General features: G+C 45.5%; 2 protein-coding genes across 3 annotated transcripts; one reads left to right on the top strand and one right to left on the bottom strand.

Annotated features, from left to right (window-relative positions):
- Window positions 1–2,922: 2,922 nt before the first annotated feature.
- Window positions 2,923–11,952, bottom strand: MDH2 (malate dehydrogenase 2). The gene is made up of 9 exons (XM_055794095.1): window positions 11,809–11,952; window positions 10,013–10,181; window positions 9,153–9,236; window positions 8,071–8,180; window positions 7,427–7,552; window positions 6,682–6,759; window positions 4,827–4,926; window positions 4,249–4,400; window positions 2,923–3,233 (listed from the first exon to the last, which is right to left on the bottom strand). Exons 1-9 carry the CDS (start codon window positions 11,869–11,871, stop codon window positions 3,102–3,104), a joined length of 1,014 nt encoding a protein of 337 aa, XP_055650070.1. The 5' UTR covers window positions 11,872–11,952; the 3' UTR covers window positions 2,923–3,101.
- Window positions 11,953–12,029: 77 nt separating this feature from the next.
- STYXL1 (serine/threonine/tyrosine interacting like 1) lies at window positions 12,030–23,145 on the top strand. 2 transcript variants are annotated; one of them, XM_027791105.2, is made up of 9 exons: window positions 12,030–12,224; window positions 13,211–13,272; window positions 13,744–13,870; window positions 14,198–14,254; window positions 15,189–15,334; window positions 16,711–16,859; window positions 17,902–17,996; window positions 20,034–20,143; window positions 22,356–23,145. In XM_027791105.2, the coding sequence occupies exons 1-9, from the start codon at window positions 12,122–12,124 to the stop codon at window positions 22,485–22,487; spliced, it is 981 nt and encodes a 326-aa protein (XP_027646906.1). In that variant the 5' UTR covers window positions 12,030–12,121; the 3' UTR covers window positions 22,488–23,145. The 2 variants fall into 2 exon arrangements, with proteins under 2 accessions (XP_027646906.1, XP_027646908.1); XM_027791107.2 differs by having other exon boundaries at window positions 16,714–16,859.
- Window positions 23,146–23,207: the final 62 nt, after the last annotated feature.

Genomic DNA, 23,207 nt, shown 5'->3' on the forward strand with positions numbered 1-23,207 from the left:
TGCAGGCTTACTAGCCTTACCCAAAGGCAAGCTGCTGCTGCCATCTCCCGGCTCCCACCACCTGGAGCCCTCCCGGGGTGAGATGGGGCTCAGGGGTGACAGCTCTGTACCACATCCCAAAGCACCAGCTCTTAGAGCCAGGAAGGGAAGAGTCTTCCCAGGAATGAGGGACACCGGGCTGCCAGCCTGCACCTTGCTCCTGCGGTCATCCCACCTGAAGCCCTCCGGGACACCAGGGTCAATCAGGATGAAAGACTCAAGCCATAACATTCACCATTTGCTTTTCTCCTTGTTCCATCCTTTCCTGCACTTCATCACGTTGCCCCAGCAGCACAGGAGTGGCAGGTGGGATCAAGTGACCTGACATCTGGCCATCTGGAGTGTATTTATTACTCTTAATACACATCTACTCTGTATCTTGACATCTGGGCTCCAGCACGGAGCTGGTCTCTGCCTGAGGTGGCGACAGCTCTGTGCACATAAATGATGCTGCAATGGAAGATGTCAGATGCTCCAAGACCATCAAGAAAAAAGCCTGCCCAGTAAACAGGATGAAACCCAAGAGCTCTGAGCAGGGCTGGTTTTTCACCTCCTCCAGCCCCAGTCACTCACCTCCACAGGAGGTAAGAACCAAAGGCTGCCAGCTTGTGACTCAGCAAGGCGGCCACCCTGCGCCAGCTTACAGGACAGAGGATGAAGGTCGCGTGCCTCAGCATCAGGAAACAGCTTCCAGGGTGCAGCACTGGCTTATCTAGGTACACCCAGTTAATTCCTGCTTCTCCAGGAGGGGTACACCCTGGTTCCTTTCCTCCTCTGGGGAATCCGTTTAGAGAGAAGGGGTGGGATGTCCCTCTGCAAACCATCTTCAGTCTTCGTAGATTAAGTTACCCACCACAGCAGTGTTCAGCTGGGGGGACAGCACATTTGACCAAGCAGAGAAGAGCTCAACAGGTTCATTTCTCACCTTCACCCAACGCCCTTCTGGTCTCTGCCTTCACTGCAGAAACCCACAAGCGTGCCTCATTTTCCTTCCCAAAAGGAGAGCTGATTTCCAGGCACGGGGAATAGCTGCAACTCCAAGCACGAGGCATGGGATTTGGGGAGGGGGGACAGACCACAGACCCAAAAACTAAACAGTGCAGAAAGGGAAGGGACATTATTAACATTAAGGGGATTTTGAAGGAGACCCTGAAGAATCCACAAGTCAGCAGGTGCTGGGAAATAATCCTCCTCCACCAGCTCCACTTAACCCAGGCTGTCCCCGAGTCCCTGCTGGTATAAGAGAAGCTTTCTGCTTGTCCACGCAGCTCCCCAGGCTGCACTGGATTTGGACTGCTGACACAAGAAAAAGACAGAATAACCTAAGCCACACTATGAACCTCTGGTTCTGAAAAACCTCCAAGCCTCAGAAATCTGCTCTATCTGCTGTAATAAAACCAGCAGGACTAGAACAAGCGTATGTTATCTTCCTCTGGGTTGCAAGGCAAGGAAAGCTTCCCCTGCAGCCATTAGCTCAGCAGCTTTATGTCACAGCTCCCCAGGACCACCTGGACATACACGCTGGCGTGCAGACCACCAGCTCTGGCAGAGGGACACACTCTTTCTAAACAACCTGTGCTGCCTATTTCTAGATGCAAAGCTGCTGACAGGCTGCAAGACCCCTAACTCCAGCGACCTGCTTTAGAGCAGTCTGCCCCGCACCCTCCGCTTACTGCTTTGAACACATCATATTTACTAGGTCTGGCCAGTCACTCCTCCTCTCAGCATCCTCCGTTTCTGCCATCCTCCCTGGGCCCCTCCAACATGATCTTTGTTTCCTTAATCTTCAAGTCTATTAATAACACCTAATAATTATTTTGTTCCAAGCCTGCTGAGTAATGACTGCTGACACTTCTATTACATTACTATTCCTGTAAAGAAAGCAAGCTTTAACACACTGAATATCTGCGGAGAGGAGTGACAAGAACAGTGCTTGCCATCCTCTCTTCCTACATGTTCCACAGGGCAGGGAAAGAGCCAAGCACTTTATTCTCAACGTATCTTCAACAGTGCCACAACTATGCAACCTGGTTCAGAATGATGAACTAAAAAAATAAACGATGAAAAAAAATATGTTTAAAGTTCACATAGAAGAGAGTTCAAATACAAGAAGCAGGAGGAAGAAAAAACACAGTGACAAACAGCACCTACGATCTTTAGGTACCTTCCTTATGAGAAGCTTCTACACCGGGTTCTCTTGCTCAACCCAACACTCCCCGCAGATCCTCCGGAGGTGCTGGGCTTTGGCATTTCCTTCATCTAATCAAAATAAAATCTGCTCAGCTTAAGAATTCAACCCACATGGATTACAGAAATTCAAAGCGATAGTGCAAGAAGCGCACAGAGCACGGAGGAAGAGTGAATTAATAGCTTCCTTCATTAAAGCTTACCTTCAAAGAAGTCAGCAACAGAACTCGTCACATCACCATTTTCTCGCAGACATTTATTTTTATATTCACAAGAGGATGAATGTAAAAGAAATTTATGTAGATGCTAAATCAAGGCTTTTGTTCCTAACTAGAAAGAAGTCACTCTCTGCATTTTAATTATCTTCTTTAGAGCAGGACTGATGTTTCAACCACTGCGCTCTTGTACTAACTCTTTTGAAAAGAGATTACGTAAGAGATTAAATGCAACACAAGGTAACACCACCTCCTGCAAAAACCCCTCTTGGATCACTTCATCTTGATCTAATTTGATCATGGCTGGTTTCCCAGCTGCTGCACCGAACAAGTAGCCCAAGCCAAGACCCAAACAGCAGCAGAGCTGAGAGTAATCGGTTCGCCCACTTTTAAGAGGCGCTTTCAGCCCTACAGAAACAGACAACCGTTCAGAGACCTACGGCATCTACCTTCAAAAGACAAGCACATCAGGACAATTCCAGATGGTACACTGAAAAAATGAGGTCATTTTATTAATGATTAGACTCTGCGCTGGCAACAATCATTAAGCTAGTACAGACAGACTTCAATCAAAGCATGAGCTCTGAATCAGAAGTCATAAAGTGACATGATGCCTTAATAAATTAAGGAAGTTGTTAATTCCTCTCAGTCATCAACTCTTCACTTGAAGTTCTTCGCAAATTCCTCTCCTTTCTTAATAGAAGCCTTCAGCTCAGACATGGCCTCAGCAACCATCTTCTCTTCAAAGGGGGAGATCTTGCCAATACCTAGGTTCTTCTCAATTCCATTTTTCTGAGGGAAAGAGGATTTAAGGATTAACCATTCATTGAACGACCTGGAGAGTAACTTAACAGCTCTGATTAAGTATTATCCAGCTGAGATGGAGACCCTGCCTGGGACCTCTGTCATCTCTAGCCTGCTAACCCTGCGCTGTGCTTCCCAGCAAGGCTAAAGAGCCTCATTATTACCTGCAGCAACTTCTACAGCCTTCACAAACTTCTCATTCACTGTTCACAAGTGTGAAACCTGAAGCTAGCCCATCGGCTCCTTCAAGAGGAGATTGGTATCAACTGCTTCTTCATGCCTCTCCCTATCTTCAAACCCACCATTTGGCAAGAGAATCTCTCCCCCGGCGTAAACCCTTGGCTTGCAATCTGAAACTGCTTCAGATTGCACTCCTAGGTTTTCAAGACCTCGTGCCTACATCTAAACTGCTCCCCCTTCATACCCCCTCTCCTTCCATTCCCTCACCAACCAGCACCTCAGACAGCATACACCACCCTTCGCACCCCAGCAGCTACAACAGGGCTGCAGCATCCTTGTTTTTCACTCCACCCGCAGGGGAAGGGTGACAAAAGGAACACTTCTTTCAAAGTTCAATAGAGGTCTTGAAAGCAATCTATTAATCCTAATCCATGCTGCAGTTCCCGATGTGCCTCCATTTCTGAGGGATTTACTTGCAGCAGATCAAGCCGAGGGGACAGGATTGCCGACTCTGGTTAATCATATGAAAGCCCTTCATAAACAGGCACTGACTTGAGGCAAGCGTGATCTCTTAAGCCAAGCCTGAATCTCTGGTTACTCAGTGACCCACAGGCTAAGAGCAGATAAAAGCAGCAGCATCCCTGTCAAGCATGAGGTATATGCTGAAGTACCATACCCAAAAACATTCAAGAAGTCTAAGAGGTACGCTCAGCTGTTACCTTCAGTGATTCCTAGCATCAGACTAAATTGAAATCACCGAGTACAAACCACAAAACTAAATCAGTAGCTGCTGTTTATAAGCCCCATCATTTAAAGTACATACTCCCAGTAGCAGAGGTGTAGAGAAGTACGGGCTCTCGGTCTCTTCCGATCGAACAAAGGCACATTCAATAACCCCTTCCTTTCCATTCATCGCATCCACCAGAGAGAACACAAATCGAGCACCAGCATAGGCCATAGACAAGGTGGCAGATCCTGTAAAAGTTACATCACTTTTAGAACAGATCACGTTGAAATTTGGTACATACTTTAGCATCAAAGGCTTCCATACTGATACGTTTACAGAGCTGCAGTGTCATTGACTTCAAGCTCACAGCCAGTCGGATAAAGCAGCAGCTTCTGGCCAGATACATGCTATTTGGTTGACCATTTATAGGAAGAAACAGCTTAATTTGACAGAAAAGGATTCTTTTTAAAGCCAGACATGGCATGGGATCAGTTAACGTTTAGTCTTACCTACATACTGAGCTGCTTCTGGTATCACAGTTCAGGCAGCTGCTGGCATGGCAAAGCAGCTAGATTTGTAATCAGCAGTTCGTAATTCTGCACTGCAGTTTAAGTAAGATTAAACTGAAGAGGACTGCACCCATTCAGCCAGCCAAACTGCAGTCAAGAACCAACCTGCTCCTGCTTTAGCTTTAACAACTTCAGTGCCAGCCTCCTGAATTCTCCCTGTAAGCTTCTCCAGTTGATCCTGAGGAAAGTCCACTTTTGGTGTGCACTAGATTAGAAAAAAGAAGTTACTATCAAATACCAGGACCTCTCCAGATTTAGCATAAAGCCACCCAGACGACGCTTTGTGAGCCATTACAGTTGTTACAGCTCTCAACTGGGAAAATCAGTTAACCCCAGCTCACAGATTGTGACACTGACCAGCTGCAAACATCCACCAAGGCTGCTGGCTACTGCGTGGACTGTAACAGGAGCATAGCTAGGCCTGGCTTGGCCAAGGACAAACTGCAGCTTGATAGCAAAACCAGGGCTTGCCATGGTTACATGCTACTGTGTAGTCTTCTGCACTAGCCGGATGCCCTCCAAGCACATAACAGGCCTTAGGCATTTCAAAGAGCCACCTTATAAATATCTGGGTCACTGTGGCATTATGGAAGTGGAGAGTATTATGAAGGACCCAGTCTGCCAGCAGTATTTAGGAAGTTACAGAACCTTCAGCTACAGCTACGCACATACATTAAGCACAGCTATGTGTGTCCTGACCGACTGCTTAACAAAAGCACCTTCTCAGCATTCAGCTGCTCCAAAGTCCTTGCTCTTATTCCCTAAGACCTTCAGAGAAGGACACTTTACTCCCCACTTAAAGGAAAGCCTTCTCCCCCTCCTTTCTCGCAGATCACTCCTCGGCCGTATCTTAGCCATCTCCCTCATGAGTCATAGAATCACTGAGGTTGGAAAAGACCTTTAAGATCATCAAGTCCAACCGTTAACCCAGGACTGCCAAGTCTATCACCAAACCATGTCGCTAAGCTCCGCTTCTACATGTTTTTTAAATGCCTCCAGGGACAGCGATTCCACCACGTCCCTAGGCAGCCTGTTCCAATGCTTGGCCACCCTTTCAGTGAAGAAATTTTTCCTAATATCCAACCTAAATTTCCCCTGGCACAACTTGAGGCCATTTTCTCTTGTCCCATCTCTTGTTATCTGGGAGAAGGGACCGACACCCACCTGTCTGCAACCTCCTTTCAAGTAGTTGTAGAGGGTGATATGGTCCCCCTGGGCCTCCTTTTCTCCAGGCTAAACATCCCCAGTTTCCCCAGCCGCTCCTCAAAGACTGGTGCTCCAGACCCTTCACCAGCTCGGTTGCCCATCTCTGGACACGCTCCAGCACCTCAATGTTTTTCTTGTAGCGAGGGGCCCAAAACCAAACATAGTATTCAAGGTGTGGCCTCACCAGTGCCGAGCACAGGGGGAAGCTGCAGCCTGCTTTAGAAGTGCATTTCATTCTGGCTTAGCCGCATGAAGGGAGCCTCTCCCTGACTACCAGCCATTACTGAAGCAGGCCGCCCCACACAGCTTGAGTTATGCCTCTTCATTTCAATGCTGCATGTTGAAGTGGTGTTTCTAGTCCACCACAGCAAAAATCAAATCCAATTTCCTGTTGAAGCAAGGTATTCATATCATGAAATACCTGCCATAGAAAAAAAAAAAAAAAAAAACACAAACAAACCCAAAAACACAGTGTTCAAGACATCTGAAAACCCACACCACACTACAAAGTTCCGATCCCAAACTCCTTTAGAGGAGAAAGGCTGGAACTATTTAAATCACCCAGAGGAGTTCAGATTTAGCTCATTGCCTTCCAGTACTCTGTACCTCATCTCAGGATGAAAGCAGCCACAAGAGCAGGGGAGACTGTCTCTGCTGTATCTTAGCACATTACACACCATCATAAAGGCATTCTACGTCAACTCTAAGGCACTGTTGAGTGTTATGGCCACAGACAGCAGTAACTATGACTTACCTGAGAGATCAGAGGGATGATAGTCTTCCCAGCATGGCCACCAACAACCGGAACACTTACTCGAGCTGGATCTAAGCCCTAAGAGAAACATGAAACTTCCAGCTTCTGAAGCACATGGACAAGAAAAACATTTAAAAACAACACGCTTCATTTCCTGCCCTGGGTATCTGGCCAAATCTATAACCCAGTGCTCCACAGAGCAGGAGTTTCAGAGACAGCTATACCCCAGGGACAAAGCCAGATCTAAACAGTTAAACGCCAGGTTACTCTGATAACTTTAGCCAGTCACAAGGTATTATTAATGCAAGTTCAGATAAATAACAGCACAAGGACAAAATCCACCAGGGCTACTACGAGCAGTGGCCTGTTACACTTCCTGATACATTGCAGAACATCCTGTAATATGCAGCACAGACAGTTTGACTTGCAAATACATACTACAATTCAACCCTCTGCTTGCACCAGCAGGGTTGAAAGTGCCAACAGAACTAAGGCAAACATGTAGCTTGCTCACAGGGGACAGCTGTGAAAAGGAAAGGTCAGAGTCTCTTGAACCACATTTTGCAAGAAACCCTATCCCCAGGCTCCTCTAGAGAATGGAAACAGGGAATCGTTGCCTTCGCCTCTAGCTCCACAGAAACCTGAGCTCCTTTGGCGCTCTGCAGCGATTTTAAAAGCATTTTTGACAGATCTGATGACTGAAGCAGGCAGTATTCCTCCCCCAGCATCTGTTACTATGACCTACCTTTAGTTCAGCCACAAAAGTATTTGCTCTGACAATGTCCAGCGTTGTAACACCAAAGATTCTGTTTGGATTATACACACCATGCTTCTTGAAGACTTCTGAAGTTATTGGGATGGTTGAATTTACCTATAAGCAAGAACAGGCAAGCATTCATTAAAATCGGTATAATAATGAAGCCAATGCATGAACTGAACAGGCCAGTAAACAACACAAAGTATATTTATTTCCAGCTTCAAGTCAACTGCAGCCAATTACTTTAATTCCTAAACTGAAGAGCAATTTACAGTCAGGCTGGAATAAAACCCACACATTTTAAATAACCATTAAGATAATAAATTTGTTGATTCAAGTTACAAAGGTTCCTCCTCCCTTAGTGATTTCTATTCCAGCTAACACACCAGCATGTATTATAACCATAGTCACAGAGGTGTGTGATATTAAGCACTTACATCCAAGTTTTCTGACTTAAATATAGCCAAGAAAAATGGATTAGTAGAACCAGGCTTACAGTTCATTTCTGCGAATACACTGCAGATCTTAAAGATACTGGTCAAAACTAACAGGAACTGAGTTTACTCTGGTATTCTCAGCATTGATGTTGGTTTCTCCCCTCTACATTTTCAAGGTCTCCAGAAAATGCTTACCGGGTTAGAAATAATACAGATCATGGCTTCCGGACAGTGCTTTGCACAGGCCGTTGTCAAAGTAGCAACAATGCTAGCATTGGTGTTGAACAGGTCATCACGAGTCATACCTAAACCACATCAAGTAAAATATTTTAAGTTACCCAGAGTATACTCGTTAATGGGCAAGCAACCCAACCAAAACCAATATTCTGCTCTGGACAGATACACATCAGCTTCTGGTTTCATGTATCAAGAGAAAACACTCCAGTTGCAGTACTAAATTAACTCCTTTCACTAACAAATTATTATTGCCCTTCTAGATAGATCTGCCCTTTCCAGGAGCAACCAGCCCAGCTATCAGCTGTCAGAACGTTTTTTACCTAGGCAGCCTGACCATAGGGACCCACACCAGTATACCAGTGGTGCTCGGAGCAGCATAATTGTTCCTAAGACGAATTCTCTTCCCCCTCTGAGATATTCTCCACAGCTACAGTCTGAACACCAACTGCTGTGTAAACTACTGCTAGTTGTGTATAGTGCCACCTCATTTCTGATGCAGCAACTACTTTAACCATGAAAAATTAAGAATTAGGAAGAGCTAAGTATTGAAGTCTAGAATTTTTTACATTGCTAACAGAATACTGAAAAGCAGAGTAGAAATGGAGCACGTCACAGACATTCTAGGAAGGCTTAACAGCATTCATTCAAAGACACCCTGAGAAGTTATCATACAATTAATGCAAAACAAATGGATTAATTCTATTCTGCTGAGAAATGAAACAAAGAACTATTTTGCTTTTTTTACTAGAGCATTGCTCTGGGCAAGGAACACTAAGGGAGAGTCAGGATCACCTGCATGAAAAGTCTTTGCACCTCACCCCTACACTGGGCCTCCTCCAGAAATCAGTTCTTCCCATTTTACAAGTGACAATCTAAGAGGCTGAATGAGTTGCCTGATACTACAACAAGCTCTAGGTCAGTGTCATTAACATCCCAAGCCAACAATACCACGAAGCACCAGATACAGCTCCATTTGAGTAACGGTACTGCACAGACACGTTTCAATGAAGCTGTGGGGCTTTTTAACAAAAAGAACACACCTGGTTTTCTAGGGACTCCTGCAGGAATAACTACAACATTACAGCCCTTGAGACATTCTGGCAACTGCTCAGGTCCCAGGAAGCCTGAAATAGAAGACACACAGAAAACATGTTTTTGCCAGTTACATATTTGACACTTCAAAGTACAAAATTACACCCATAGGCACCAATTCCTTTTGTCATTTAGCTTTCGACTCAAACTTATGCAGAAAAGCAAAGAAATACCTTATGGATGGATCCTATTTTATATTTTATCCTTGTTTCAAAACCTACAGAACAAGAATGGTGAGAGTCTCACATTCACCTGTTTCAAAACCCAACAGTTTCTCCTGCTATGTGGATTGACTCTCCAAAAACCCTAGATTGGCACTACAGTCAGTACCCCCAAAGAACTGCAGATAGGCAAATTCAGGTAAAACGCAGCCTCTTGGTGATCTTCAGATAAAACAAAGTTCAGCAGATTTAAGTTTTGATTTGATCAAAACTTGACAGCTGTCCCTTTAAAAAAGCAGCACACAGAATTCAGGTAGACACCCAGACAGTGTTAAGTCTATTTGTAGTCAAACTTTCAAAGTCAATGCTCAGGCTTTTTTCCAAGACTGTTCTACTGAACACTTCCTGCCAGTTATTAGGAAATCCCCTTCAACAGTGCAACCACAGACCATTTTCATCTCCATACATATCAATCTAATCAGATCAATCTTAATTAGTCATACATCACTTGACAAAAAGCTACTTAAAACTGATACTAGGCTTCAGGATGATGTAAAGATTCCCTTTCACAAGCAATGAGCATCGCCAGGTGCCAGAGACACCCAAGAGGATCCCTTCAGAACACAATTTCCAGCAGCTCACAGTACCTTTAACATTTGCTCTTGTCTCAATGTGGCTGAGGTCAGCTGCAACGCCTGGAGTGTGAGCGATATCATAAAGGCTGAGCCTGCTCACCAGTGGGCTGTTCTTCAGGAGAAGGGAGAGAGGCTGGCCAATGCCTCCCGAGGCCCCCAGCACTGCTACCTTGGCATTGTTCTGAGGGAAAAAAGGAAAAAGAAGAAGAAAAGACACGTTATAGAGATGTGCTGGTAGTTAGTGCAGCAGTGACCTTGGGAATTTCACCACACTTTCTTTACTTTTAGCTCTATTTCTCAATTTTTTTATCAAGCACTATGCAAACTTGATTGCCTAAGCCCACAGAAAGCGATCATCACAACAGCCTCCCAAAGATCCTTCAGGTTTATTACTGTATTGTAAGTTAGAGGAAAATGTTATTTTGTGATCTGAAGCTCAAATAGAAATGTCTGCAGGACACTAATACCTGCTACCCTGGGGACCTAGGTCTGAGCTAAAGCAAAATCCGGTTTGCATTTTTTTTAGTTTTCATTGCCAGTATCAAAAAACATGCCTTCCCATTTGAAATCAATACATTTAATGGACTACAATAAACATAATAGCCATTGTACGTATGTGAAGAAAATGCGTATGCCTGAAATAAATTCAAAATAGTGCCTGCAGCTGACTCCAGACTGAGGCCTGAGAACATTAAGTGACTGTAATTTCCAGCTTTGATCAAAAGGGGCTGAGAAGCAAGCAAAATCAACTCTGTTGCCCTGGTGAACCAATTTAACACGCTCAGTGGAATTAAGCTATTTCTCTTGAAAATGCCCGTGCTCCTGTTTTTTAGGCAAGTGTCACTAGGTGAGAGGAAAGCTAATCTCAGAGTCCAGAACAATCTTAAAATGCAATGTTTTGCCAAAGTGATGGAGAACCAGAGGCTACTGCAGAGATGTAATGAGGCAATACAATTACTGCTGATGAGGGCATTCTCTATCACACTGTCTTACCAGATAAAGCCATAATAGCCCCAAGTCCCCACATGAACAGCTTAATTATTATGCTATGACAACAAATAATCTACCCAGGAGCTAGATCAGCCTAACCTCAGCTCAGTTTTCTTGCTATTGCAAGAAACGTAATTTAGCATAAAATTCTCCAAGGGGACGCGAAGTCTACCATTCAAATCACTGCTATGCCCTGTATTTATGACTGAGTCTGATACCATGAGGTCAAAACCTCACTGCTAATAAATACAATTCCTATCAAAATAATTACAGAAGCCTGTCTTGTAGAGCATACCTTTGTAGATATAACTGTTCTCTCATATGCCACTGGGTGCTGTTTAGGTTAGAAGAGAGGCTGGTCTCTACATACCACACAGCAGCAGTCCTCTCCTGGTATCAAGAATCACACGCAATGGATTTCAGCATATTAAGGATTAGCGTTAAACCCCCAGGTGCCAGATTGAATTCTTAATGTATTTTGAAAGCAGGGATACATTTTTGTCAGAGGAAAGGAGCAACAAATTTGCGCATCACCTATTACATACCACCAGAAAGCCAGATTTGTCTAGGACCAACAAACCTGGCCAGCCAGGTCAGGCCTGGTCTGGAGGAAGGCAGGAGGAAGGCTGAAGCCCGCACCGGCCACCACGGCGCCTGGGCCCCCCCTCACAGCTGGCCCCCCCCCCTCACAGCTGGGCCCCCCCCCCCTCACAGCTCCCCGCCGCACGCCGCGGGGCCGAGGCCGCCCCCTCACAGCGGAGGGCCTGGGCTCGACCCCGGCCCCGAGGGGGTGCGGGCCCTGCGCCGGCGGGGTGTACCTGGGCGGTGGTGGCGAGGCCCCGGCGGAGGGCCGCGGCGGGACGGGCGAGGCGGGACAGCATGGCGCGGCAGCTCCGGTGACTCCAACGACCTCCACGGCGCGGCGCTTGCGCGGGACCGCCCGCCGCTCTCGCGAGACTTCTTGCGGCGGGTGGGGGGGGGGAAGTCTCGCGAGATCTGGGGATAACGTCACCCGCAGCGGCGTCGCTCCCTAGCAACCGGGCGGGCCGCGCGCTGCCGTCGCCAAGGTGACGGGGTGAGGCGGCTGAAACGACAGTCGGCGACAGTCACCCGGTCGCGTGTTGGTGCGAGATGGCGGGAATCGCTCTCTGCGAGCCCCACTGCCTCTACAACATCGTCAGCCAGAAGCGGCGGGTGTCCCGGCTGGCGGAGGCCAACTACCTGTGCCTGCTGGGTGAGCCCGTAGCGGGAGGCCTGCTGCCGGGCCTGGGCTTGCCTGCTGCCTGCTGCCTGCTGCCTGCTGCCTGCTGCCGGGCCCGGGCCCTGCCTGCTGCTAGGCCCTGCCTGCTTGCCTGGCTCTGGCCCTCCCTGCTGCTAGGCCCTGCTTTCTTGCCTGGCCCTGGCTCTGCCTGCTGCCTGGCCCTGCCTGCTACCAGGCCCAGCCTACTACCTGGCTCTGGCCTTGCGTGCTGCCTGGCCCTGCCTGCAGCTAGGCACCATGCTCTGGCCTGGGCAGGCTTCCTGAGGAAATAGGGTTTGTGGTCTCTGGTGAATGGGGAAGAGCACACATTGCTTCTTGTAATTACTGGGGCCTTGCCACTGGGGCATTTTTCCCATCCTATTCTAGGTGCCATGACCCAGGACTGTCATCATGTCCACCTCTTCCTGCTCTGATCCATCCCAGGGATACACACTCTACCCTGCTGCTCCCAAAGGATTTATAGGTGGACAAGATTTCTTGATGATCGCACAAAGATTGCTGATAAGCATTTGCATCTTGCATAGTGCAAATACTCCCCAACAGGGTGCCTGATACTGCAATATTATTAAATGTTTTGGCAAGGGAGTCAGCCAGTTTGGGAGTGGGATTGGGGTCTCTCTGGTGCTCCTTTCTCTGTCTCTGGGGCAGCACAGAGGCAGAGGTGCTGGATGCTGGGAGGTCAGAGAAGGCGCAGTGCATGGGGGCCAGGATACACCACAGGGCAGAGCAGAACAGAGCATGGGACTGGCGCTGTGAACACTGCAGTACCACACTTGGTAGTACTGTACGCAGGACTGAAGCTGCTGGCATCACTTGGTGTTACACACAGACTCATATCAGTAGTGTCATTCATTACATCTGCATCAGAAAGTCTCATCTGAAAAACCAGAATCTCTTTGTCTGGTTGATGTCAGTGCCTTTAAATAAGCCAGTTGCTCTGTCTTGGTTGGTTTTTTCAGATGCCCGTACTCAGCATGAATACAACGAGAGCCATATTATTACAGCACGCAGGATTGAACAGGTGAGGGGATTACTGTTTGTGTAAACAATCTCGGGATTTAGCGATTAGCAGGAAGCCAAAATTGGTCTATAACCCGCGGGAACTGTCTCAGCCTCTCCCCTGTCTGTGTCAGCCACATTCCATTTCTGCCACTGGGGGGATGTAAAAGCAAAGGTGGCTTCAGTAGCCCAAAGGATTGGCAAATAGGAGCTGTGTATCAGGAAAAATATTGCACAAGAACTAACATATTATAGCCTTGTCTCACAAAGGACAGTGCTGGCGTTTTTACCGCCGCAGCTGATGAAGCAATCCGGCGTAGTTTGCATCATTTCTGAATTCTAACTGCGTCTTTCAGTGTCAAGTGCAGACGTAGCCCCAAACCCATCCCATAGCTGTGCAATAGTGACTTGCAAGATGCTGGTGGTAGCGTTGATGCCACATGAAAAGGGTGGAGCTGTGCTTTTGATAGAATTCCTCTGCGATTTCTGATAGAGTCCCACGGGGGAGTATCTGGTACCGGATTCAGAGGAGCTGCGGTGTGTCAGATATTGCGTGGTGTATGACTGTGAGACCAGCTCTTTGGATTGCTGTGACTGTGAGGAAGAGGAGAAAGAAAAAGGTATATATGACCCATGGCAGTCAAGACCTCACTGCCAGATATTCATTCTTCCCCTTCCTCATTTAATTTTATGAGCTTATTGGGAGAGATGCAAATTTACCCAGTTGTATTTGAAAAATGAACATCTGTGCTACGCCTCTGGTTTTTCACTCTCTTGCATATGTTCTTAGGCTTCAAAAATCTACATATTATTTCAAAGTGTCCTGGCAGACTTGGTTTCCTATCTGTGAACTGATCCCTTTGAAGCTCCTTGTCTTCTGTGAGGAATGGGTTCTTTTTTTTCCCGCATTTCACTGAGATTTGGCTTGTCCAACAATTGCTTTGTAGGGAGCAGTCCTTCTTTGGAGACTGAAAACACTGACTCAAGTTCCGTATGTTCCCAGAGTGAGTACTTCCTTCTTTGAGGGTTATAAAAGGCTTTCACAATATCATATTTAAAAAGACTTAGCTTTAATGGGGGTGGTGATTTGATGGAGTTCACCAAGAAATGTGAAGAGCTGGAAACTTTTCCATGTAATTGTTCAGCGTTCCTTGAACCATGGAAATTTTTAGCTTTCACGCATCCTTTGGCAAGGAGTTCTGCTGTGTGCAGAACCACTTCAGTGTATTTGCTCAGCTTGTATTACCTTTATAAAGGCTACTATAGTTTTAGGAAAGATTTACATAATTTTATTAAAAAAATATCTGGGAATATAAGGGGAATGAATAAAGCCAGCACGTTTGTAAATGCTCCGTGATGAGACAGTAGCAAGGGAAGGTATGAAGAATCAGAAGTGAGTTTCTATTGTGCTGATCTGTTTCTAAAACAGAGCTAGAGGCGAGCAGGCTGGATCCCTTGGGAGAAGGAGGGGGAGCAGCCACCTCAGGTAATTTACTTCACTGAGGGGAGTGTTTAAAACACTTGTGAAAATTTATTCAAGATACCTCCTTCTTTCCCCCTTTGCCTAAAGCAGACTAACTAAAAAAAGCCTCCATAAAATTAAGGTTATTAGATTTAAATTAATAATACTTCTCTATTATGGGAACTTGTTACAAGCATTTCCCAAAGAATAATTGGGGGAGGGGGGGGAACTTTATCTAGACCTACAAAAGAAACCAGGAGAGAAATAAAAGATCAGGACAAGAGGTGAAAAGCAGCATGCCCTGTTACTGACCTGCAGCAAGAGTTAAAAGAGTAAATAGCTTTTAACAAGGCTTTCTACAGACCATTAGATGAAATGAAAAGGAATTTGCTGTCGGTGTCAGTGGGACAAATGTAATCCCCAGTGCTGATGCAGGCACTCTAAACCTGCCCTGGTAAATCGCTTTTTCATCTCAGATGCTGAGGAAGGAAGTGCCATCCAGCATGCCAGAGCCTTAGAGCAGTTCACCCGCCATCCTGTGCTCATCCTGAGGGGAGGATACAAGCGTTTTTCAGCTTGCTATCATTTTCTGAGGACTCAGAAGATATTGTGGATGCCTCAGGTGAGATGAGACTACTTTGCAAGTAGAAGACATTAGCATTCATGTTCAACTGATGATGGCTAATGAATTCAAGTTAAATGGTGTTGTAAAGCTGATACCATAGTAATTTCAAACAAAGGAATTAAATGTAATTTGAGTTACTGTGCATGCCCTGAGCCTCACCGCTAATTCTTTTACAGCCACACTCGGCCTTTTTTTCCTCTTCTATTGCGTGAAAGAAAGCTCATGAAAACAACCTGGGAAGGTTTCTCCAATAACCCTGAAACTGGCCTACTGGAGAGTAGAGATAACTAAACAAACAATAGCAAATGACGAAAAGAAGCAGGTTCCTCTCTCACACGTGGTTATCTGGGATGGTACACAGTAAATGTTTTCAGACAGAAGTACAATTCCTATCAAGCGCTGTGTTCCGTGTCTATAAAGCTTTTCATCCGGAAGGGTCACAAAGCAAGTGCTGGCGTGTTTTTTCCACAGACCCATAAAAAACTAGAGCACTGGTATCCTAATTGTTTGGTTTCACATGCAAACGTTGATCTATTTAGCTCATGAGAAATAATTACCTTTTTTTGACATCTAGGACCTGAGGCAGGGCAGACTTAGATGGTGCTGGACAGCAGAGAGCATGTCATTGCAACCTGTCTTTTGTTTCCATTGTTCCTATTCACTTCTGGTTCACATGAAATAGCCCACGACAAGGTGCTAACCTGTGGGATGCTACAGCACAGGAGAAACAATCAGATCACTTTGTGCTTCTTCATGAAGGGTGGCAAACTGCTGAACTTCCCCATCAAATTCAGTTGGACACAGAGTAGCTCCTTGCCTCTAAGTTTAAGCTGTTGTTCTCTGTTGCTTTAAATTGTTAGGCTGTTGCTTTGTTCTGCTGTAACGTTAGCCAAATCTCGGCCAGTAATGTAGAGGCACTGTCGGTTACCTGTATATTTTTATTTTCAACCTTCACGCTGCAGACACCGGAAGCAGCTGTGGATTTATGTTGTGCCACTTACATGGCACCTGCAGCCCAGCAAGTGACACATGATTTCATTTAGCCTTGCAAACAGTAACCGGAGAAAACATCAAATGAATCAGTTATGCTGCAGTCCCTCCAGACAATGAAAATAATACATGCCGCCTCCTGTTTAGTTAGGATTTGTTTCAAGTAATGCTACAATGATGGCAATGCTGTTAATTATTCTCAGTAAATTAGCGAACTTCAATATACAGAAACTCCAGGTGATTGAATGAATCATTACGCTAGAATGTGTCATGAGCTGTTGACTAAGTGTGTGTTCAATTCTTCACATGACTTTTGTTTAAGAACTTGCCAAGTTAACAGGAGTAAACATACACTCTAAACTGAGCCTATGGTTTCTCTCCAGCAGGAACTAGACAATTTCCAGCCATACCCTGTAGAAATACTGCCTGAAAAGTTATATATGGGCAATTTCAAGCAGGCCTGTGACCAACAAATTCAGAGAAATCTGAAGATCAAAGCACAAGTCAACATCTCTGAACAGCCTGCGACACTGTAAGTTAAATAGTTCAAGGTTTATCCTCACTGGTGTTTGTGTCTTTGAAAAAAGTGAGCTGGCACAGCACCAGAGCCCATGTGCAGAGTGCCTGTGAACTTCCAAGGAAACCTCTGTGTTTCACTGCGGATTTGGGTGCTATTTCATGCTCGTTTTTCCGATCTCTACTCCAGAGTTAGCACAGCAGCCATGCGGTCCTGCAGCCCTTGACCATGCCATGGGTGGATTGGGTGAGGGGAGGATTGAGATGCTTTTGGAATTTTGAGTTGATTGCATACCACCATCCTTTGGGAAGAGCCAAAATCTCTGAATAGCTTTCAGAGCAAAATCTTACAAACACATCAATGTAAAAGCTAAATCATGGATGGTTCACATTGTTGGTCTTCCTTCCTTACCTACAGCCATGACCATTCAGCTTAATCTGGAAATGCCATTGCACACAGTGAGAAATCCAGTGGCATTTCTCAAGGTAATGACCAAAACAAAGTAACAAATGCAGTTAGCTACCCCAGGACGTGTATCAGCAGACATTTCTCATGCCTTTGGCTCCAGAGGAAAACATCAAAGGTCTCTGCACCGTGGGTAATCTTCCAATGCCCTCTAAATGACATGCTTTCACATTTTGGAAATTCCTCACCAGTGTTTTGCTCCATTAGTTCTCTGACTGTGGAAGGAGCAGGGTGCCGTCATAGAAAACCACATGAAGTGAACTGGGGGGCTATGTCCACAAAACTGCTGACATGCACGCCGTGAAGGCACCTTTGCTTTCAGTTCATCTGTCTTCATCTAGTTCTCAGATAAAGGAAGCTGTAGGTTAAGACAAGACCATCAGTGCTGATACCATGTGGAATGGAAAAATCAGTAATGAAACTGGTTCTGCATTACAAGCATCTCGGTGTCTTACCATAACAAATCCCTTATCATAATGTTAATGATGATGATGATGAAAAACTCACACATGCAACAGCAAACAAAGTTATCAGCTTGCCTCCAACAAACACATACTTCTCTGGTCCATGTCACAGTGTGCTCTTTTTCCAGGTTTGCAGAAGGCGGCAAATACCTCCATATACCTGTTCCAGATTCGCTCGAAGCAGATCTTTTTTCTTCCTTTGCCACCATTTGTCATTTCATAGGTGAGTTGTTCCTGATCTGGAATTCCTGAGACCTTGCTCACTCTAGAATATTAGATGGGAGTGACTGCAATTCACGTGAACAGGAAGCTTAGACAGGAGGGTCGTATCTTTCAAAATCAGTATACTCCCAAGAAAGCCCACACCCTAATGGATACCACAGCTGTCTTACTAGCCAGCCTGTTGGACAGAGAGGAGATTTTACAGGGCATCTGACTCTGATGTTCCTACTTACCGTAAGGAATATCTCACTCTGATAATAGTGAGCTTTCTACACGATCTGAAAAGGCTTTGCTGCAGGATGTCTGCTAGGGCCTCATAGGATTCCCTCCTATTCCTTTGTTCTTAAATACAACCCTTTGACTCTTACCAGCCCAAATCTTCCACCACCAGAGCTTTATTTGAACAAGAGTGTGACACATTAGAGAACTCACCACAAGATGCTGCTAATCTTTGTGATTTGCAGTGCAGACCCACCGTAGGGCCTAGGAAGACTTTCAGGTTGGACAGCATAAACCTGCCTTCAGCTGATTACATCAGAGAGGGCAAGAAAAAACATAGTCTTCAGCTCCGTGCCTGCAGCAGCATAGCAGACATAGCTCCCGCAGCTCCATCCTGTGATGGTGTCCAACTGTGTCGTTATCTTTTATTACACTTAGGAACTAACACCTGCCACAGACTAAGGCCCTGCTGAGTGTTGTACAAATGCAGAAGCGAAAGACCACCCTGTCCCCACAGACCTTATAATCCAAGTACAATATAAGAAATGACAACTGGACACAAAGAAAGAAAGAAAGAAGGAAACAATATTTGAGGAGATAATTTTGTAGTCCTGAACTGAATTTCATGATCTGCATGCATTGAAACTCAAATACTGAACTCCACTTACTGGCCTTTCATTTTGCCCCAGGTTTTTTTCCCAGTAGTATTTCAGAAGAAAGTTTCTTTCTCACCTCAGTTTGTGGAATTTTCCAAAATGAACTGTAAAAGTTTATTGGCTGTAGCAGTTGTGGAAGTGCATACTGTTTACTTGACAGTCTAGAGTAGATTACTTAAACTGGAATGGTTATGGGTGAACACTAGACTAAAGCTCTCCACGTACTTTGAGAGGAGTGTGGATATCCTCATGCCAGGTATGTATTTGAGTGAGGTTATTTCTGTTCAGGTCTTAGAACAGAACTAGTATCTCACGATAGAAATAAGTTAGAAAACGCTGTTTTAGTGCTTAAAAAAAAATCAAAACCCAACAAACCCCACAACCTCTCAACAACAGTAAAAGAAGGAGCTTTGCCCTATGAATTTGAGCGTTTGGTTGCTGATATTCTAAAAACATGTCATGCTGTCTGCTCTGGAGAGGGAGGGAAAGAATTCAAAAGGTTATTAATAAAATATGGAACCTTCTAGGCATAGATAACGGGCTTAATGTGGTTAGGAGCAACTGACAGCATCTTTGGGCTTAGCTTTTGTAGGGAACGAGTTTGCTCATCTTGGCAATTGTCACTGCAAAGTATCCATCATAAAACCATCATAAAATCAGCGCCCTAGCTGGCATGTACATGCTTTCTGCTGTTGAACCCCCCAGAGAGGTAAGGGATTTGAAGTCTTAAGTTCCCTCCAGTCTGAGAGCTGATTCCTCCAGCTTGAGTGGAGAACACGTAGACCTGAGTTCATCAGAAATTTCAATACCTTTAAACCTTTCTGGAGAGTTTGAGTAGATGATGTGATGCTGATTACAGCTGATTGGTCATGGTAGACCAGTTATCTGATGTAAAGGTGACACTGATCTGTAATAAAACATTGATTGCTCATTGTCATTTGGTTCTGGTCTTCATAGTCACGTTTTAACTCTGGATTTTTAAGAAAGGCAAATGCTTACAGAAATGGGAGCTGGCAGTGCCCATCTGCTGCTGTCAGGGTTCACGAGGGTTCCTGTCGCTCAGGCTGCTAGCTTGTCAGCTATCACTGAATTAGTGCTTGACTGTACAACTGGAAGCTTGATTTCCCAGACCACTAATTTGTGATTGGCATTTCTTTACTCAGATGCTCAGCTGGATCATGGAGCAGTGCTGGTGTTCTCCAGCCTGGGGATAAGCCGGAGCAGCACAGCAACCATGGCCTATCTTATGAATTCCTGCCAGTTTTCCCTGAAGGTATGTCACTGTCATATTTCCCAAAGATACTGGCTGGGTCTGCAGTTTATTTCTGTTCCTGAAACCTCATTACTATAGTAATGAAAAAGACATCTGGGCTTTCATACAGACTATCCACTTGATAATGTAACAGATTATATTATATGAGATTGCATCTTCTTTATACTGTTAAAGGAGGTGGCTTAGGTGAGATTTTGGATCAGTGAGTCCTTACTCTGGCACTCATGCCATTCTTGCATTTCCCTCCTTAACTACAGGGCTATAAAAATAAAGCTGTGGTTACAGGACTTAGTATTTCTGTTCTGCTGGATGTGAGAGAGTATTTGGAAGCTACTGAAGTAAATCCCATCCCTTAATACCATGGGGTTACAGGGAAATTTGGAACCCAGTGCTTGCAGGGCTCTGATTCACCACTGACTTCATCAGCAACACCGACTTCTTCCAAAATCCTATTTTATTTCCCCAGAAGCAATCCCCTCCCACAGGTACTACTGTAGAGATATCTGGAAAGGGATAATACTAGCCCAGGAGGGATATACAGGTTAGATGGCCATACATGCTGTTCCATAGCTCTGAATAATGTGTGAAAAATAATGAATGACAGCTGAGAATGACCTGGCTGAGCAGTAGCCCGGTGGCCTCTCCCCTGGTGCCAGGCCCCTTTTTCCTTTGCATACAACACATGGGCATCATGCTGCTGTAGGCAGTGTCTCATGGTGCCTGCTTAACACAGAGCAGGCTAGCTCCCATGGGGACTGAAAGGATCCTCCTTAAAAATCTTGTCCTTGTTGGGAAAGTGTGTCTTCGTTTGAGAGCTTGAAAGGATTGATCCAAGCTTCACTGAAGCTGGGCTTGTATCTAATCATTTAATTGATTTTGTGCAAACATTTGCAACATAAGAGGAAATCTCTTACTGTCGCTGTGTGCCAATGGGTAATTTCAGGTTGAGTGTGCCAACAGGGCTGCAGATACTATTTTGTCTCTTCTACTAATGCTGGGTGTGATTGCTCCTGCGCACTGATAATCATTCACTTGCACACTACATTACTGGAGGTGCTTGCAGTGGCAGTGCAAAAGTCAAAGGCTGATCCTTGCAGTTTCTCTCAGTTGGTCTCAACAGTTTGGTCTCAGCATTTTATGAAGTGCCCAAAAAAAAACCCAGGAGAAAAGGTTGACACAGCAGTGGTGTGCTGTGGCTGGCCTGGGTGGTGCTTGCCCACCGTTGGCTGGGCAAAGCTTTCCCAGAGGATTACCCTGGCAGACAAGTTTGTTTCTTGCAGACCAAAGCAATGCAACAGATTCCCATGTGATCCTTCAGCCAATCTAGGCAAAGATTTTTGAAAGCTTCCAAAGACGCGGATATTGCAAAAGAAAGGCAGATTTGGGATGGGAGCCCCCCTATCCTATTAGTAATCAATATGTGAGTAGATTTGTGGAGTTCAGGGAAACTACAGACACTCACACTGTGGGCCCAGAGGAATAAATATTGGAAGATCAGCCTCGGAACATGCAGAATCACTGAGATTAGAAAAACAAACCCATGGAGCACTATCTTCTAACCTTTGGTCTCATTATGCTTAAGCAATCCTCCAAGTGTGGGGCGCAGTCTATTTTAAAAGCAGGAAGATGAGCACGACTGGATAAACCTAAGGATGCAGCTGGAGTAAAGCACTGTAGTGCTAGCAGAGCTGCCCTGTGTGTAGCAGAGTTCCTAGCTGATTCCTTGAAGCTACGAAATAATTAAGGTGGCCGTCGTTAATGCAGTGGGATAACTGGAGTGTCATAGCTGCTCTGCCATATCAGGTCACACCAATCCAGAGACACGATAACCTTTGTTGCGTACCTGTGAATAGCTGATCTTCACTGCTTTGCTTATCATCCATAGGAGAAATAGCATTTTAGGGTAGAAAATCCGGGACTGCATTGCTCCGTCAGTGTAAAATAACGCAAGATACCTGCCAGGTAGTGAAAGCAGCCTGAGCTGGCCTCGTATCCCTCAGAGCAGAGTGTGAAGGTGACAGTCTTCTCTGAGATTCACATCTGGATCCAGTCGGTCTCAGCTTTGGTAGCCAAGGTCTTATCTCCAGGTTCTTGCTGTCCAACACAGGGAGTAAATACAAAGCTGTGTCATCTACAAGTGTAGCTGCTTTGTGTAAATACCTGAGATTCAGTTCAAGTTCCTAACATTTATTTGCTTTCTTGCTGTTTACAGAGAGCTTGGGACTACGTTCTGCAATGCAAAACGAACATGAGACCACACCGGGGCTTTGTGAAACAGCTCTCAGACTGGGAGACCCAAATCTATGGGACCACCATCACAGACATCTCTGAACCAAATTACTGACAGGTAGCAAAGAGAACACCCAGCAGGGAGAGGGGCTTCCCTGTCCATACCACTGTGACGGTAGAAAGTTACTTGAACGCTGTTTGAAAAAAAGAACTTAGCGTAATGGACAGGTTTTCCTCTTTAGCTCCATGTTATTTCAGGTTAAGTTTTGGAGTCATTTGGGGAACTCATCTGTGCTGTAGAAGGTGGAAGTTTGGGGAAAGCAAGTCCTGCAGGATGTGACCCATTACACACTGCTTGTCTCTTTTGTAAGCAGAGGGGATCGTAACCACATTATTGAGCTTTTTACCCCAGGTACGGGGCAGTCATTAGGGTTATCTCTGAAAAGGTTCGTTGATCCATAGCCTGGGACAGTCAATTTAGAGTTTGACCGTGCCCGCTTCCAGCACAGCGAGGTGATGACAGTTTCCCCATTGCAAATGTCCCTCCACCCTGCATGTGCCTTTCTCAGCGACCTTCGGGCACGGCCACGGATCTAGCAAGACCTCGCCTGGCACTCACCACCTTCTGATACAACAAGCAGACCTCTTGGCGTGGCTGGGCATTTTGAAGCATCGATCCGTTACGTGACAGCTCAATTCAGTGCTGTCTGCTCTCTTACCACGCTGTGAACTCTTCGCATTGACGTCAGAAAATGAAATGTTACAGAAAATGCTCCCGGGCTTTCCTTGCCCTCTGTGCTAGGGATTGACTGGGGGGGGGTGTTCATTTTCCATC

The sequence above is a fragment of the Falco peregrinus genome, chromosome 2 (genome assembly GCF_023634155.1).
Source record: "Falco peregrinus isolate bFalPer1 chromosome 2, bFalPer1.pri, whole genome shotgun sequence".
Lineage (NCBI taxonomy): Eukaryota > Metazoa > Chordata > Aves > Falconiformes > Falconidae > Falco > Falco peregrinus.